An 18,417-nucleotide genomic window follows, 5' to 3' on the forward strand; every position below is an offset into this window, starting at 1 on the left:
TCTTAAATGTCGAATTAATTTAATTTGTTCGCATACAACTTGCCAGTCATCTCTTGTATGTGTGTGGGTAATACTTTCTGATATGTCATTGCAACGGGGCTGCTGTCCTATCAGTGAGTTTGGCTTTTATTTTGGGTGCGGTGATGCTCTTTAACCATTGCTCTGATGCGCTGCATCTGATGTTTCTCCTGTTTTTCAAAAACCAAATATGCTGCCGAGTTGTGAGACTGTATTCATGAACTTTGATGACCATGAGTCACTGTGCCAATAATGCGGCCAACACTGCTGGTCAAAGAGTCTGTGATCCTGCTATTTCAGTCGTATTAGTAGCACTGCAGACACATTTGAACCAGTGTGTCCAAGTCCAACATTACTGAATGAAAAGAAAGGTAAAGATTTAAACGTAGCCTCGGTGAAAGGAGGGAACTCATTTGTAATTATGTGTCATCTTTTATGTTGACTTCACAAAAGCCGATGCAGTCCTCATTAACTACAATAGCAAACTGGGCTCACTGAATTAAGCACCAATAAAAGTGCGGGGCTCCAAAATACAGATAACTGAAATACACACGTGCATTTTAGTTAGTCAGTAACACACACACACACACACACACACACACACACACACACACACACACACACACACACACACACACACACACACACACACACACACACACACACACACACACCGTATTTCCCAGATTATAAATCGTTGCTTTTTTTTACTCGTCTGGCTGGTCCTGCGATTTATATTCCAAACTATTTATACAATGTAATTTTACTGGACGAATGCACTGCATTTCAACTAAGACCACTAGATGGCACTGTTTAATCTTGTGTCTCAATTGAAAATACGCACCATATAAATGTGGCTCATAGGCCGAAGCTTCTTATGCCCCCCCCCCTGCCCCACAACAACGCTTTTTCCCTTTTTTTTTGCTGAGTGCGACTTATACTCAGGTACGTCTTGTTGTCCGGGAAATATGGTATTATATTGTAACGTGCATGGATAAGTAGACACGCTGGCCGCTGGCTGGCGGGTCTGATACTTTAGTCGAGCGGTTAGCGATGTCTCCTGCGGTTCCGGCAATACGGGTCCGCTTCCCGGCCGCGGCAGTTCCTGTGGTTGCGTTGTCCCCCGAATTCGCTACAATATTCAATACTAAACCACACACGGTCAGGGCGGATCAGTGGCGTTCTCGTTTTAGAATGAATTTGCTTATTTTTGTCTTGTACTGACTTGACAAATAGAAATACTTGACGGCCCTTACAAGGCATCAATATCAACCGGCCTCACCAGTACAAACGATATCTTCCATTTTATTCACATATGTATCGAAATGCTGAATGTATTTACCCGAAATAAATGATAAATCACTGTAAACACTTTCCATATTTTTGTGAACAAATGACGTAGTATAATATCCGTTTGCATTGGTTTCGATAAGCAGTATGAGTAACAGGAATGTAATAAAATGCTAATTCATGAATCTATGTGTGCTCTTCTGGCATGATGTTTTTTTCTTACCCTTATCTGACTCAGTCTGCGCAAACACATAGACCCAGTAATGCCTAGACTCACATACACGGTTACATGGGCGCACACACACACGCGCGCGCGCACCATCACCATCAAAAAGATCACAAGAGGACCTCAGGGCGCTGTACAAAAACAAAAAACTCAACCCCCACTGCTCTATCCAGGATGAAGGGATGAAGGCGCTCTCAGAAGAAGAGGTGAGCTTCCACTCCATCCTGCTTACGAACGCGCCGCGGGCCTGCCTGCCATCTTATCAACAGATATCTAAAATACGACGTTCGCTTCGACACAAACCGCCACAACGTGAGCGAGAAGGGATGCTGGCGAGCAGAGACAAGCGCCTCGCAATCAGCTCGGGAAGCTGCTTTGACGAGAAACACGAGCGCGAATCCGGTGTTGTGCCAAGATGGATCAAAAATATACTAAAACACTTGATCTAGTCGGAAAATCTAGAATAGCTATCGTAGGAGCTACTGTTAACAAAACTGTAGAGTCATATGGTTCACATTTTTCGTTTGGCCTCAAACGTCGTAAGAGACATGAAAAGGGAGGCATGGAGGCCCGTCATCGGATCGCTACATCTCATCACGGTACCCCCCCCCTTTTTCTCCCCAATTGTATATGGCCAATTACTCCACTCTTCTGAGCCGTCCCGGTCGCTGCTCCACCCCCGGGGAGCGCTGCAGACTACCACCTGCCTCCTCCGATACATGTGGAGTCGCCAGCCGCTTTTCACCTGACTGTGAGGAGTTTCACCAGGGGGATGTAGCATGTGCACACATACCCACATCCGGCTTCCCACCCGCAGACACGGCCAGTTGTGTCTGTAGGGACGCCCAACTAAGCCTGAGGTAACACGGGGATTCGAACCGACGATCCCCGTGTTGGTAGGCAACGGAATAGACCGCTACGCCACCCGGACGCCCTTCATCACAGTATGTCTACATAAAGACAACGTAGCTCTCTCTCTCGCTGATCGAGGACACTGGACATTTTCACTCTCACACACACACACACTGGCAAAGGGTTGTGAGGCTTCAGCTAACACTTGTCTTCTGTACTCATAGCTGATAGATATGTATGACCATGACATGAATATGATTTATTAAACATATATATCAAATATGCACTCTATTGTAGACCCAAAGGCTACCCTATCCTTCACCAGCACACAGGAGTCTTCAATAGACAACACATGGACTGATGCTTCACTTGTTTTTCAAAAACCAAAGATTAACATAATGATACATAATGATAACATGCATAGGTCTGATAATGGACAGATGACGGCGCATACCATCCCATAACCATGATTTGCTGCTAGGCAATGTGTTGCATGAAACACACTCGTAAATTGTCTTCACCACTTTTCTGTTATTTCCAGACAGCATTTCCTAAACGTTCACTGGCTCCACTGTTAATATTGTAAATTGTTTGGGATGATAATGCATATGATCCATGTTGACCTGAAATGCACATGTCGACCCATTCTGAACCACTGGGGCTTAGTAGTCCGTTGGCTCTTAGTGGCCTGTTAAAGTTAACAGTCCGTGATATGAGGCACTTTAATCAAGTAAGCAGCAGGAGGTTGATCCCCAGTTTGCAGGGTGGTTAGTGTCAGGCTCTGACAGAAAACTCACTCACATCCGCTTACTCGGTTTAACACTCTTCCATCGCAGATGAGGATTTTACTTCTCAGGCTTACATGAGGGGTAGTGTCATCTGACACAGTTTCCTCCTTCTGCATAAAAAGCCTGTTTCGTGGACGAGTTTCTAGTGTTAAAATTACAGATAGATAGATACTAGATAGACAGACAGACAGACAGTCAGATCTAAGCAACCTAATGTGTGTCCAAGAGAAATTTCGGCAGGGGAATCCACCAGACTTTGTGATAACAGTGTGTGTGTGTGTGTGTGTGTGTGTGTGTGTGTGTATATACACTCACCGGCCACTTTATTAGACACACCTGTCCAACTGCTCGTTAACACAAATTTCTAATCAGCCAATCACATGGCAGCAACTCAATGCAGTTAGGCATGTAGACATGGTCAAGACGATCTGCTGCAGTTCAAACCGAGCATCAGAATGGGGAAGAAAGGTGATTTAAGTGACTTTGAACGTGGTATGGTTGTTGGTGCCAGACGGGCTGGTCTGAGTATTTCAGAAACTGCTGATCTACTGGGATTTTCACGCACAACCATCTCTAGGGTTTACAGAGAATGGTCCGAAAAAGAGAAAATATCCAGTGAGCGGCAGTTCTGTGGGCGAAAATGCCTTGTTGATGCCAGAGGTCAGAGGAGAATGGCCAGACTGGTTCGAGCTGATAGAAAGGCAACAGTAACTCAAATAACCACTCATTACAACTGAGGTACGCAGAAGAGCATCTCTGAACGCACAACACGTCGAACCTTGAGGCAGATGGGCTACAGCAGCAGAAGACCACACCGGGTGCCACTCCTGTCAGCTAAGAACAGGAAACTGAGGCTACAATTCGCACAGGCTCACCAAAATTGGACAATACAAGATTGGAAAAACGTTGCCTGGTCTGATGAGTCTCGATTTCTGCTGCGACATTCGGATGGTAGGGTCAGAATTTGGCGTCAACAACATGAAAGCATGGATCCATCCTGCCTTGTATCAACGGTTCAGGCTGGTGGTGGTGGTGTAATGGTGTGGGGGATATTTTCTTGGCACACTTTGGGCCCCTTAGTACCAATTGAGCATCGTGTCAACGCCACAGCCTACCTGAGTATTGTTGCTGACCATGTCCATCCCTTTATGACCAATGTTCCCATCTTCTGATGGCTACTTCCAGCAGGATAACGCGCCATGTCATAAAGCTCGAATCATCTCAGACTGGTTTCTTGAACATGACAATGAGTTCACTGTACTCAAATGGCCTCCACAGTCACCAGATCTCAATCCAATAGAGCACCTTTGGGATGTGGTGGACCGGGAGATTCGCATCATGGATGTGCAACCAACAAACCTGCTGCAACTGCGTGATGCTATCATGTCAATATGGACCAAACTCTCTGAGGAATGTTTCCAGTACCTTGTTGAATCTATGCCACGAAGGATTAAGGCAGTTCTGAAGGCAAAAAGGGGTCCAACCCGGTACTAGCAAGGTGTACCTAATAAAGTGGCCAGTGAGTGTATCTGAATATTGTTGTGGTGTAGTGTTGTTATTCTATGTTAAGCACACTGAGAGAGCCACAAAACCAGAGTCAAATTCCACGTACATGCAAACCTACATGGCCAATAAACCTGATTCTGATTCTGATTCTGATGTATGTAGGTACATATGTATCTGTCTAGCCCTCTCGTGTGTTTTAATTGTCAAAATATGGCATTTATGGAAATATTCTCTCAATTATCATCAATCGATCATATAAAGCTATGTATGTATGTATGCATGTATGTATGTATGTACCTATCTATCTATCTATCTATCTATCTATCTATCTATCTATCTATCTATCTATCGATCGATCGCTTTGTCAGTCTATTTGTTCATTCTCTTGACATCCTCTGATGAAAAGACAGACAGACAGACAGACAGGCAGGCAGGCAGACAGGCGGGCAGACAGATAGATAGATAGATCTAATCAGCCTAATGTGTTTCCAAGAGACACTGCTTCAGGGGAATCCACCAGACGTTGTATAAAAACCCTATATGGTTTCCAGTCAGTGCGGGCAGACATGAGGAAACAGAGCGGAAGAGAGGGGGGGGGGGGGAGAGAGTTTACTGTCATCACCCGGGACACATGACATGTATAAAGACAACTTCCTGTGGCCGTGTCATGCCACCGACCTGCTGCCCGTTGGCTCATGACCATTTTATCTGCTGCGGGAGGTTTCCCCACGCGCCGCTATTCTCGCCGTTTCCTCGCTGCCTCGAGCTGATGCCAATACGAGGCGTGATGTCATCCAGTCAGTCACCACGGGTTACAGACGCCACATCTCGGTGCCTTCATTATGATAATCAGTGACCTCGGTCATGTCTCTCACTTCCCCCGCTTGGACCGGCTTCGGCCAATATGTAAAACGCAAGACGAGCGGGAGGACAGTAAGCACCCTGGATAAGCAGTATGCAAGAGCAAAGGGTGCACACCGCCTACAGTAAACAGCCTGCGTAGGACTGGCGCCCGCTTGCTTCTGGCCTGTCTGTACCTACTCACATGGAGAAGGAGGATGAAAAAGGGGTGTAGCTGTGGAGAAGAACAGTGATGGGGGGGGGTGGGTTAGGCTAGCTTCTCACAAGTCCGCCCAGACAGTTTAGTTGGCTTATTTTTTGCCTTTCCATATTCTGTTGGTCGAAACGCGCTGGACCCCACGTGTGTCTCTGGGGTCACATGGGTCTCCATGTCCTGGTTGCTCCATATCAAGTGGAAAATCCAGAGGAGTTGATCTTAATGTGTGTGTCCCCCCCCCCCCCAGATGTAAGAAAAAGCATCGATTTTCTCCCTCGAAGTGGCCATGTGATGCGTCTCATTTGTTGTTTAATTTACCATGAGTCACGAGGGCAGTCAGATCCACCGTCCTACACACACACAACTGGCTGTGTCTGCAGGTGGGAAGCCCGATGTGGGTACGTGTCCTGGTCGCTGCACTAATGCCTCTTCTGGTCGGTCGGGGCGCCTGTTTTGGGGGGGGGGGCGTGCTACGTCCCCCTGGTGAAACTCCTCACTGTCGGGTGAAAAGAAGCGGCTGGCGACTCCACATGTATCAAGGGAGGCATGTGGTAGTCTGCAGCCCTCCCCGGATCAGCGGAGGGGGTGGAGCAACGACTGGGATGGCTCGGAAAAGTGGGGTAATTGGACGGATACAATTACGGAGAAAAAGGGGTGAAAATCCAAAAGAAAAGAAAAAAAAAAGTACCACCCCTTTAATAACTACAGGCTTGTGGGTGAGACGTTGCAAATAATTTAAATGTTCAAGTTTAACTTGCAGCACCACGAGCCCCTGCTAATGGACTCTGTGGACCCCCTCTAGTCTGCAGAGCAGACCCGCGTAGGCAAGCCACCCAGCCAGAATAACCACCTCTCCCTCTGCAGGTGTCATCAACCAACCCAGCGCCTCCTTAGGAGGGCGGAAGTTGGTGCGTTACCGGAGCAGAACGCAGGATATGTGACGAAAGACAAAACGGAGCACCGTGGAGACTGGAAGGTCACCCTGCCCGTTCACCCGCTGCATCCGCTGGGTGTTTAGATACAGCTCCGGGCAACTCCTCCGTGTGATGCATCAGTGGAGGGGAGGGGAAAAAAAGGAGACAAGTGCAGCGGCCTGTTTGAAAGCTTTGTCATGCGGCGTAAAGAGAACCATCTGCTGCTCGGCGTCAGCAGAATGAAGGAGCGGCGTAACGGACTTCTGTCAGAGCGAGGAAACACCGACGCCTGTCTCCACACAGGAGGAGAAGTGTGAGGTGGTATATGAACATCAACAGGCCCCCCCCGGCCACCCCCTCCGCAGCCTCCCACTGACAGCCACTCTCTCTCTCTCTCTCTCTCTCTCTCTCTCACACACACACACATATAAATATATATATATAGTGATTTTTAAATTGTACTTTTGCTTTGCTTTTTACTGCTTATATTTTCGATATCTATTTTATGTACATATGCTATGTGTGTGTGTGTGTGTATATATACACACACACGTATTGTATGTCTGTTTGTTCCCTTGCCATCGGGGAAAAGGTACCGCACCATCAAAACCCGGACTCACAGGCTGAGGAACGGCTTCTTGCCCAGAGCTGTAGCCTCTATTGCCCCCCACCCCCACCCCACCCCCACCTGCCTATAGCTGCTGAGGACTAACTGGTACAATATGGACAGTGACGTACACTGGCTACCGTATCTCCCATGCACTGTTTTGCACTATCCTATCGTAGCACTATTCTGCACTGCAATATGGATGACTGCATGTGCAATAACCCCATGCACGATTTTGATCTTTTAAAAGCCACTGCTGTCTTTTATTGTCTCATCATCATCTTTGCTACCTCACTTATTTATGCTAAATGCTGTTTGTCCTTGTTTTTATCTTGTTTTATAATCATTTTCCTTGTCTAGTGCCGCTGGTCTGAGAGTCACCAAATGAATTTCATTGTATGCATACAACGATAATAAAGTATCTTATCTTATATAAATATCACACTTTATTTTATTTTATTTAAGACTACTTTTCTTGTATTCTTAAATCACACCAACAACACCAAGTAAAATTCATCAGTGGTCAATGTCCTGCTGCATGCAGGCAGACTCAACAGCTGGTGAGAAACACAAGGGTGAGGCTTGTTTTTATTTCACGTTTTATATCCCTATTTATCCTTTTTTAATCCTTTTTTTTACTGGCTGTGTCCTATCATCTGCTGCTGCACTGAGTCGGTCTCTGCAGTGGGACCATTAATATTCTGATGTAATCCAATATATTCAGATGAAATTTGATAAATGCTTCCTTTATTACTGCTTGGCTTATGAAAGTCTTCTGAAGACCATTGTTCACAACAGTAATGATGGGGTTATTTTCTCAATTCCTAAAAAAGTTGACTGTGGCAAGCAGGTCAGGCTGGGCTCAGGCCCTGACTATCGAGTCACAGAAATCCAAGAGTGATTTACCTGGTCAATGGTGCAGATGTGCGCCTATCTTTATATAAGGATGCTTACATTTATCCAAACCGAGTCTGGAGACTACTGCAGACAGACTGGCAGGAGGGCTGCCTGAGAAGGAGGGCTGAGCAGTAATTCCATATCATCGTATAGCATCGTTTGAAGTTATTGTATCAATATGAAATTCGGATTGTGCCACACCATGATACATAGTTCAGCCGTCTGAATTAATGCTGATGAGAATCTTTTACCTGACATTTCTTACAAAATGATCTCTGAAATATTTGAGGCAGCATTATTTGAATACCAGTTTTGGTTTGACACTATAGTGATGAACCTAACTTGGATTCTTAAATGTGGCATTTTTTGCACATGGAAGCAGATGTCATGATATACCAGGATGCATGTACTCTGAGAAAATATCAATAACAGAATCAGAGTGAGATGGTCATTTAGGCCTTACCGTTAAGTCAAGTCAAGTCAAGTCAATTTTATTTGTATAGCCCAATATCACAAATTACAAATTTGCCTCAGTGGGCTCAACAGCAACACAACATCCTGTCCTTAGACCCTCTCATTGGATAAGACTCATGGATCCTCACCGTTATCCTAGTAAGAAATCACATTACAATCACATTCTTTGCAAGCATGAGTAAATTCGGTCAGTAGCTACGGGTGAGGACGAGGAAATGACGCACAACAAAATGTACGATTCAAATCATGACTGAGCTCCCTGACTACCCCAATCAGATAAGATGTTACTAGGTCATCCTTCTGGGCCGTATTGCGTAATCAGTTTAACACATTTCAAACTTAATGTTGAAGGAAGTATCAAACGGCGCTCGCTGACTCTGACTCTGAAGAAGTCAATCCTACTACATTTGTAATCCTATGGATTATAGCGGGGAAGGAATCCGATTGTCTCACCTACCCCTCCTATAGTTCGTCAAAGCTATGTCCTACATTAAGAAAAAGGCATCAGCCAACCAAAAAAAAAAAAACCAGCCCAACGAGGTAAACTATTGATTCTTCTGCAGTTGTTAATTAAGAGTTTAACAAGCACAAATCGAGGGGCTTTGAACCCAGGACTGTGGACACGTTGTACTGCATATTTCACATGTTAGATAGGGATTTCTTCTTTTTTCCATGGTGGCAAATGAAGTCAGCTGTAGATTTCCAGCTGCTATCAAATATCACAGTGTATGAATTGATTTGTTTAGCACAACTGTACATCAAACTGTCGGGCAGAGAGATCTCTGGTGGATACAGTATGTTTCTATTTTAAGCTAGCAGCCCGAATCAGATCATGCATTTTATAGTGCGGAGATGAAGAACGGCCGGATATGACCAGGATAGGATGGTTCTGATGCAGCAGACTGGACCTAATACTCATCTCGTCTACCACACGGAGAGAGTTGGGTCTTTTACGACCTATAGAAAAGTCAGCAGCCAAATGGAGGGTGCCATTAGTTGCATCACATAAAGCAGAGGTATATAGTGAACTCCTGGACAGCATGCTTGTTACCATGCTCCTATGAGGCCACACTGACAACACTGCAACCTGCCCGTTACGCGCACATTGTTATTACGATCGCGACTGATTATCGATGGAAATCCACATCTCAGCACTTGTCACCTCTACACGCTGAGGGCCACGATGGAAACGCGTCTCCATAAATGCTTAACGGGGGCGTCCGGGTAGCGTAGTGGTCTATTCTGTTGCCTACCAACACGGGGATCGCCGGTTCAAATCCCCGTGTTCCCTCTACCTCTGGCTTGGTCAGGCGTCCCTACACAGTTGGCCGTGTCTGCGGGTGGGAAGCTGGATGTGGGTATGTGTCTTGGTTGCTACACTAGCGCCTCCTCTGGTCGGTCGGGGCGTCTGTTTGGGGGGGAGCGAGGGGGAATTGCGTGATCCTCCCACGTGTTACGTCTCCCTGGTGGAACTCCTCACCGTCAGGTGAAAAGAAGCGGCTGGTGACTCCACATGTATCGGAGGAGGCATGTGGTAGTCTGCAGCCCTCCCCGGATCGGCAGAGGGGGTGGAGCAGCGACCGGGACGGCTCAGAAGAGTGGGGTAATTGGCCAAGTACAATTGGGGAGAAAAAAGGGGGGGGAAGCATACGGACCGGTGTAGTGAAATTTTCAGAGTGCAACAAATTGAAATGAGTAATTCTATTGCTTTTCCTTTTCTTTTCTAATCATGTTGTAGGTTTAAGTTATGTTAGCCACGACTGACACAAGGATCGAAACCAGGTGTGTTAACAGCTAACAGCTGCTATCAATTCAGACTCAAATCTGTGACTGGGGAGCAGAAATGTGTAATACACACACACACACACACACACACACACATATATATATATATATATATATATATATATATATATATACATATATATACCAACTGGCCTGTCTGTTCCTGAAGCTGGTGCCCTCGTCTTTGAAACAATACGGCGTGTGTTCCTGATATCAGAAAAATACTTTTGCATCTTATCCACTACTTCTTGGTTGCATGGCTAGCTAGCACGACCTTTGATGGACTTGATTAGCAATTGGCAGATGATTCATGAAGATCATCATCATAATACGCTTTGCCATCCCTGAAAAAATACAGGATTTACAGAGTAAAATTGTGCCTCTTGCCACCCATTTCTCACATTTAACACATGGTGCTAACTATTTAAGTGACTAAACTCACCTTTCTTGCATCATCTACCTGCTGAATGACCCTCAGAATGATCACGCCATGTTTAAGGTTTAAGCAAGCTCACCTGTTCTTGTGATTGGTGAAATGGGTGATGTGGAGGGTTTGGAGGGTTCAATAGGGGAGACTTAAGACCCTCTTTATCAACATCCCCCTTCAGACAATGGCAGCAAAGTGGCTCTTCGACGGCCTAATGACGGATTCGGATATCAACCTTCTGTTTCGAGGACCAAAGTGAGCCTCTTGCATTCTAGTTAGGTATCTTATCCAGTCTGTCTCACTGTCTCCTGAGCTGTAAATCCCGGTTAGCATAGCCGACCGTGAGTCTGCCTAAATATAACACAACACGTACATCACACGTTCGTATTTTCTAAACCACAGGCACTCAATGGTTATGGGAATCCGTCTTCGCTGGGTGGGTTTATATGACACGAGCTGTCTCCGGCTGCGTGGGCCGGAGTAAATTTTCGAGCTGTAAACACTCAATTTGTGCGTGCAGATATGCTCCGTAATGACTCTGTATACCCTCGGAAGCTGTCGTCAAAGCAGAGCCACCTTTCTTTCTTTTCTTTTTTTATTGACTCAGAGAGCTGTGTCGTACCTGCAATCCCTCGATGGCCAGACGCAGCATGCTGGGGGTGAGTTTGGAAGCCTGTTTGAAGGTAAAGTTGCTCCAATCGATGATGAGGATGAAGCCATTGACCTGGAGCTCTGGGTCCTCGATCATAGATTCCAGCGACAGCAGGATAGCCCTCAGGATGTCCACGAACGTGTACCTGAGAGAGCGCGAGAGAGGTGAACGGCATGAATTTGAGCAACAAAACTTCGAAGTTGACAAAGTGAGTAAATGGTGCGAAACAGACAGTCCCTAAACTAAGTGGCAGTCGACCGCGCATAATCAATTTCAAGTACAATATCCTTGATCTGTGCTGGTCTCTCTTTGGTGCACATCCCTAAGGTGCATTTTCAACTTGCACAGGAAACTTTTTTGGTGACTGATCACTTTGATGGTTACCTGCTCTGGTCCCAGTTGGCTGCAAACAGAACAAGAATTTTCCTGCCGTATCGGTCCAAGTTCGACAGCACACCGGGGAACCCGTCCTTGAGGGCCTGCTTGATGCCCGGGTCGGTGGGTTTCAGGTTCTTGAACATATCCAAGTTCTGCTGCCGGTACTCGAAATACTGAGCCAAGAGACGAAACGCCTCAAAGTGGTTAAATTTCCTCGCCCGGAGAAATCTCAAGATGAACGCATCGTCTGTCCTGAGAAAGCCGATGTCCGGCCGGGTTATAATCATGTCTCGGACTTCCTGTATGTCCTGGTGCAAAGTGTCCGGGTTCTCTTTCAGTTCCACCTTGGCCTTCTCCAGGGTCTCTGGGGAGAGGCCAGCCTGTAAGTGAGTCATCGTGGCTGGCGTCCCTTCACTGGCACCAAACCAAACCAGTTTCCAATGGAAGGAGGGCAGAATCAATGAAACAAAAGGTGGTTATAGCTGGCAAGAAGGGAGACACCTACTTCACCAGTCAAGTGTTGGTATTTATCTAGTAGTTACCTTATCAGGACCTGACTTCAGATGAAGGCCTGAGAATCCACCCAGATAAACGCAAGAAGCTATGATGCCTCAGCATGCAACAGCAAAGCGGACGATAACGGGGCAGTTTCACTTGCGCCCTCTGAAAAACTTTACCCTGGCTTTCACCTATCGTCACGTATCTTGCACCTCGGTCCAGCACTGGTCGTTTTCCAAGACTTCCTGGGCATGTTATAAACCTGCAGCATAGGATACAGCTGCTTACCAGCAGCATCCAACCCGCTGATATCGATGGCCTAACCTAGCAGCTGAAAGACGGCTGCTCTCACCCATCTCACCCCCCCTCCTCCTCCCACACACACTCAAACACTCACACACGCACACACGCGCGCACACATACACACGCCACAATCAAATCAAGCTGCTCCACAGCACAATTCACAACGGAAGCATCAGAACTCTCGCAGCGTCAAAGCGGCCAGGCAATGCGGCACCCTGCAGCAACTGCGACCATAACTCCCCTTTCAAAACCGGTGTCCATCCGCGGAGATGTGATGCCGCCTTACCTTGCCTCGCCTCGCCTCGCCGCGCACACTCACGCACACTCGCGCACACTCACGCACAGTTTTGCATGTGCCACCGATTGCTCCGTTAGGACTCAGAGCATCAGGCGGTCGTATTCACTCCGTCGATATCCCCACTCTTAATCCCAGCAACATTTCCCTGCCTCCATCTTCCACTGTGCCTATTCAGATCGTTATCCCGGTCCCTGTCCAGGTATGTATGGATCATATGTATTTAGATGCAGTAACTGCTGTGCCCCTCTCGGGTTTCTCTCGGTTAAAGGAGGTTTACGTCAGCGCCGTTTTGTTCCTGGTGAAAGTGACTGAAATCCAGGGCTTCGGTTATCCACTTGGTCTGACCGTCATCTGGAGAGAAGGGGAGGGGAGCGGAGAAGAGGAGAGAAACGAGGGGGTGGGGTGGCGGAGGGTGTGTGTGTGTGTGTGTGTGTGTGTGTGTGTGTGTGTGTGTGTGTGTGTGTGTGTGTGTGTGTGTGTGTGTGTGTGTGTGTGTGTGTGTGTGTGTGTGTGAGAGAGAGAGAGAGCGAGAGAGAGGAGGGTGGATGGGGATGGGGGTGGGGATGGAGGGGCGGGCTATTCATCGCGCTCCGGGGGGGCCAACACCTGCTGGCTGGCGGGGAGCAGGCGGCTGGATGATAGGCAACCCCTGGAGGGCTGTCTGTTCTTCTTCTCTCTTTTTTTCCCTAACTTATCGTGCCATCTTTTTGCCAACTCATCAAAATGTCTTCTGGTACCATACGCATGTAAAAAAAAAATCATGATCATCATCGCATGTAGTCAGTAATGGCAACGGTCATTAATAAATAAATGGCTGTTGATCATGATGGATAGGCTAGTATGTAAAAATAGAGCTCAGCAGCTTGTGGATTTCGATGCTGGCTAAACGGCTATTTTTGAGCTCCCTTTTTTACTCCGTGCACTGCAACTGTAGCTTTATCCCCCCTCATTGTGGGTGTTTATACATATATACGTGTGTGTGCGTGTGTACAAACGAGATATGTATCGCGCATACGACCTAAGACAAAGCTCCACATTTATTTTTTTTTGCCGTTCAATCGGCTGAGTCAATCAAAGTGATTGACGGCATCACCCATCAGCCTACAGGCCAACCTGACGCCTTTGTCTGAGGTGGAGCCCCGCCCTCATCCCCGCCCCTCCCCTCGCCCCTCCTCCTCCTAACAGGGAGGAGCCAGATAGCCACGGACGTCGACTATTCAGTAACCCGGGTGGTCGTCATGACGGAAATATGTAAAATACGACGAAAATGAACGATCGTTAACAACGAAAGAATAATACAAAAAAAAAAAAACCCGCATACACCTTCTAACCTCATGGCGGGCCTAAGTAAACGGCTGCTGATTCAGATCTAGAAAAGTCATCAACAAGTCGAATTGAGACACGACCATGGGTTTAGGGTTTGCTTCTGTCGTAGCGTCATATTTTTCCTCATCACTGACACACCTTTTGTTTTTCCTCTAACGAAGTCCCTGGTGGATCTATTTCGCTTTCCCCTATTGTTGGTTTGTAATTGATGTCGTCGTTTCACTTTAGTAGTGAATGATTTAAAAAAAAAAGAAGCCATAACCCAACTGATGAAAATACATGGACCAAATCGTGATCTGAAAATCCCTTTGCTGAAGAACCGACGAGGCTTCATGCAGCCACTCCAACGGCCCTGCTGGGAGATGTGCTGTAAACTGCCGTCTTTACACCCTGTGCTGTGTTCCTCTGACCCGGCTCGCCTGCTCAGAACCCACACAACCAGCCTGCTCAGAACCCACACAACCAGCCTGCTCACAACCCACACAACCAGCCTGCTCACAACCCACACAACCAGCCTGCTCACAACCCACACAACCAGCCTGCTCGTCTCCTTGCTCATTTCAGCCAGCAAATCTCCAAATTGATTCAATTACAACAAAAGATCCTCCCCACATCTCTCTCTCTCTCTCTCTCTCTCTCTCTCTCTCTTGCACACACACACACACACACACACACACACACACACACACACACACACACACAAATGCCACTATTTTCCCTAAATTGACCCAACAATCAATCACCTCCACAAACAGCCAGACTCCCACATCTTTGCCCTGCTCGCCTCTCTTCATTTAGATAAGGCCCAGGACGCAGGACGGAGCCAGACGGAGGTCGAATAGTGATGATGAAGGGGTGAGGATAGAGGGAGACGGAAGGAGATGGAGGGAGAGAGACAGCTTTACAATGAAAGGGAGAAACAGCGGATCCCCGGGGGAGAAAGGCAAAGGGAAACCGATAATTGCGCTCCCTCTACGGGGGCTCAAGCAAATCAAATGAATTACGGACCTGCGTCAAAATAAAACCCCTTTTGGTTTGGTGGAGGCACAGCTGTCATTTTGAAAGCGGTGCTTTTGAATAGAATGAATCACTCAAGTCCCTATACTATATGTGCAAAGTGGCTTTGTGACTGAATGACGATAATGGGGCACAAGGACTTGTGATATTATCAAAAGTCCTATTCTAGTTGTGCTGAACAATGACCAGCTCATCCATATACATGGCCAGCATAGCCGTTTGCATGTGGACTGATATATTCTGTGGAAACCGAGGCTGCAGGTGGAATTAAACAAATACTAAATCTGCTGGTGTGTATGTTAATTGTGCTACTTATAACAGCAATTGCTCAAACGACCGGGTTCTTTTGTCAAGCTTTCTACCAAATTATGATATATTTATCTAGCTCAGCTATAAAAACAACACGATATGGGCCGTTGGGTTTATTAGGGCAACAACAAATGCACTTCATCGCTTTGGTAAAGGCGTCTTGCAACACTGCAAGAAGCTGTAGAGGTATTTCTTACTTGGGCTCATGTCCTACTTCGACCTGTGTGTGTTACCTTACTGCTGCTGGCACTACCGATGGTGCCCCAGTTAGAACGGAGATGAAGATGGAAGTCACTCGAGACTACGCTGCAGATTTTGCACGACAGTACCAGTCGCTCATGCAGCCTCATTAGACCATGTAAGTCCCGTGGATTTGACTGTTTCATGCAGGAAATGTTACCGGGCCGCTGAACCCACAGCCTTGGACATCCAGTACGGGGTTGGAAGTGAGCCGATATCCATTAACATCTGGTTTTATCGATGACGCTGGTCACGCTTTCAGGGCCTGCTGGTAAGGACCCGGTGCGACACACATGCACAACACTTTTGTTTTGCTTTCGTTTCTCCCATTGAGGTTGAAATCTCTTTTACAACGGCAACCATTTCCATTAGCTTCCATATTCGCAGGTCTTCCTCCGAACCCTTGCAGGTTTCGGGACATGGGAAATTAACTGCTTTCATTTCATTTGAAAGAAACTACTAGACTAGACTACAGAGACATGTTAAATGTTATTATGCAATGTACACCTATTTATTCCACTTTGGGTCTTCATAAATAAACACTACTAGTTATCTACCCAATTCCCAGGAGCAGGAGAGGAGTCTGTTCCACACTTCAACACGGAAAGCTGTCTGGTTTTAAAAATGAAACAAGCAACAGCACCGCCTGGGTTATTTCCTGCAAGAGATGGAAACAAAATCTGCTTTCAAATATTTTCCTGATATTTATTAAGCTTCCTTTATTAATCCCCTTGGGGAAATTCAGTTACTGCAAGTTAATCCATCCTAGCTGTGATCTGTGCAGCTAGGAGCAGTGGGCTGCCGCCGTCATGCTGCGCCCGGGGACCAGCTCCAGTTCTGTCCCCATTGCCTTGCTCAGGGGCACAGACAGGAAAACCCCAACACGCATGTTTCATTTGATGGTGGGGGAAACCAGAGCACCCGGAGAAACCCCACTGCGGACACGGGGAGAACATGCCAGCTCCACACAGAGGACGACCTGGGATGACCCCCAAGGTTGGACAACCCCAGGGTTCGAACCCAGGACCTTCTCGCTGTGAGGCGACAGTGCCAACCGCTGTGCAATGCAAAGCTCATCCCCACTGCAATTCAAATGTTTCGGAACGTCTCCCAGTATGGGGTTTTTTCCTTCGCATTTTAAAACTAGTCCAAAAGGTCAATTTCAATAAACCAGGGCAAAATAGACTCGATTCATAAATGATGTAACATGCCCGAGTCCTGCGTACAGCATGGTGCTGAAATTGGATCGGCCGGGACGATGAGCCAAAGGAGCGTGATGTTGGAAATACGGTGTGAATCAGCCGATGTTAATAAACCGCAGGCCTTATAACACAATAACTTACAGCGATGATCGTCGGCACTACATGACAATATGTGACCCTACTTCCCCTTAGCTGCTGTCGAACTGACGCACTGAACAGTGTGTGTTTTCCATTTGGGGGAAAAAAAATATTGTGGCATCTTTCTGCAACACAGGTAGTGAAGTGAAGCGTTAAGACCTGAAACGCAGACAACGCAGTGGCTCGGTGTTGATCACTGTTGCCTCCGAGCAAGCGGGTGCTAGGACCCATTCCAGTTTGCATATTCTCCCTGTGGTCGTGGGCCAGTGTCCAAAGACACGCATGGTACATAAACAGGCAACTCTAAATGGCCCATAGGTGTCAATGGGAGTGTGTTTGTGTGTGTTGGCCCTGCAGTGGACGGTCGATTTAACCTGATGCCTCATACGCTTCATCTTCCAGCCACTCTGCATCCGGTTAGGCGGGTATGCAGAATGAATATGGCGTGAACCTAAAGCCGAGTCGACATTGTTGTATTGCATCAAAACCGATGCTCCATCTTTAACTACTCCCCCCTCCCCACACACACACACACACACAGATACTCATGCATGCATATTAAAAGAAATATGTAATCCATGATGTATGACCTCAAGGGACTCTTGTATGGGTTTTTTTTCAATTATCTGAATTTCTTAAATATTTTCTATTATTTTATTTACTTTATATTGTTTTTATTGATATATTATTTTATATATTTGCTTTTATTTTATAAATATTTATTGCAAACACCACTGCAAAGGCCTTGATTCTTCAGCACAGTCATCCCTATCGAGTTGTTTGTCGACAGAATGAAGAAAATGGGAAGAGCGCAGTCAGTGCTTTTATCAGCCGGCAACCATCAGAGCTACAGACACCGAGTGCAGAGATCTGGCAGACGAGCAGGCAGATCCCTGCCAGACAGAGATTCAGATGACGCTAATGACACAGTGGAGCTCGCACAGGCCGAACCCTGTTGGTTTAGCAAAGTCATGCCTACAGGCATCGCTGATAATATGGCCACTGCCATTTGCACGAGTGTGTGTGTGATTAGAGGGGTGTACACTGTGTGTGCTTGATGGTTTTTGTGCATAAGGAGTGTGTGCGTGTGTGTGTGTGTGTGTGTGTGTGTGTGTGTGTGTGTGTGTGTGATTAGAGGGGTGTACACTGTGTGCTTGATGGTTTTTGTGCATAAGGAGTGTGTGCGTGCGTGTGTGTGTGTGTGGGGGGGTTCTT

General features: G+C 46.8%; 1 protein-coding gene across 1 annotated transcript in view; it reads right to left on the reverse strand.

Moving 5' to 3' along the window:
* The window catches only part of LOC130125520 (clavesin-2-like), a 46,304-nt gene extending 34,038 nt beyond the window's left edge, over positions 1–12,266 (reverse strand). Inside the window, 2 exon segments of the mRNA XM_056295105.1 lie at positions 11,464–11,638; positions 11,878–12,266. Of these exon segments, the coding sequence (XP_056151080.1) occupies positions 11,464–11,638; positions 11,878–12,266 (564 nt within the window).
* Between the last annotated feature and the right edge of the window lie 6,151 nt (positions 12,267–18,417).

The sequence above is a fragment of the Lampris incognitus genome, chromosome 15 (genome assembly GCF_029633865.1).
Source record: "Lampris incognitus isolate fLamInc1 chromosome 15, fLamInc1.hap2, whole genome shotgun sequence".
Lineage (NCBI taxonomy): Eukaryota > Metazoa > Chordata > Actinopteri > Lampriformes > Lampridae > Lampris > Lampris incognitus.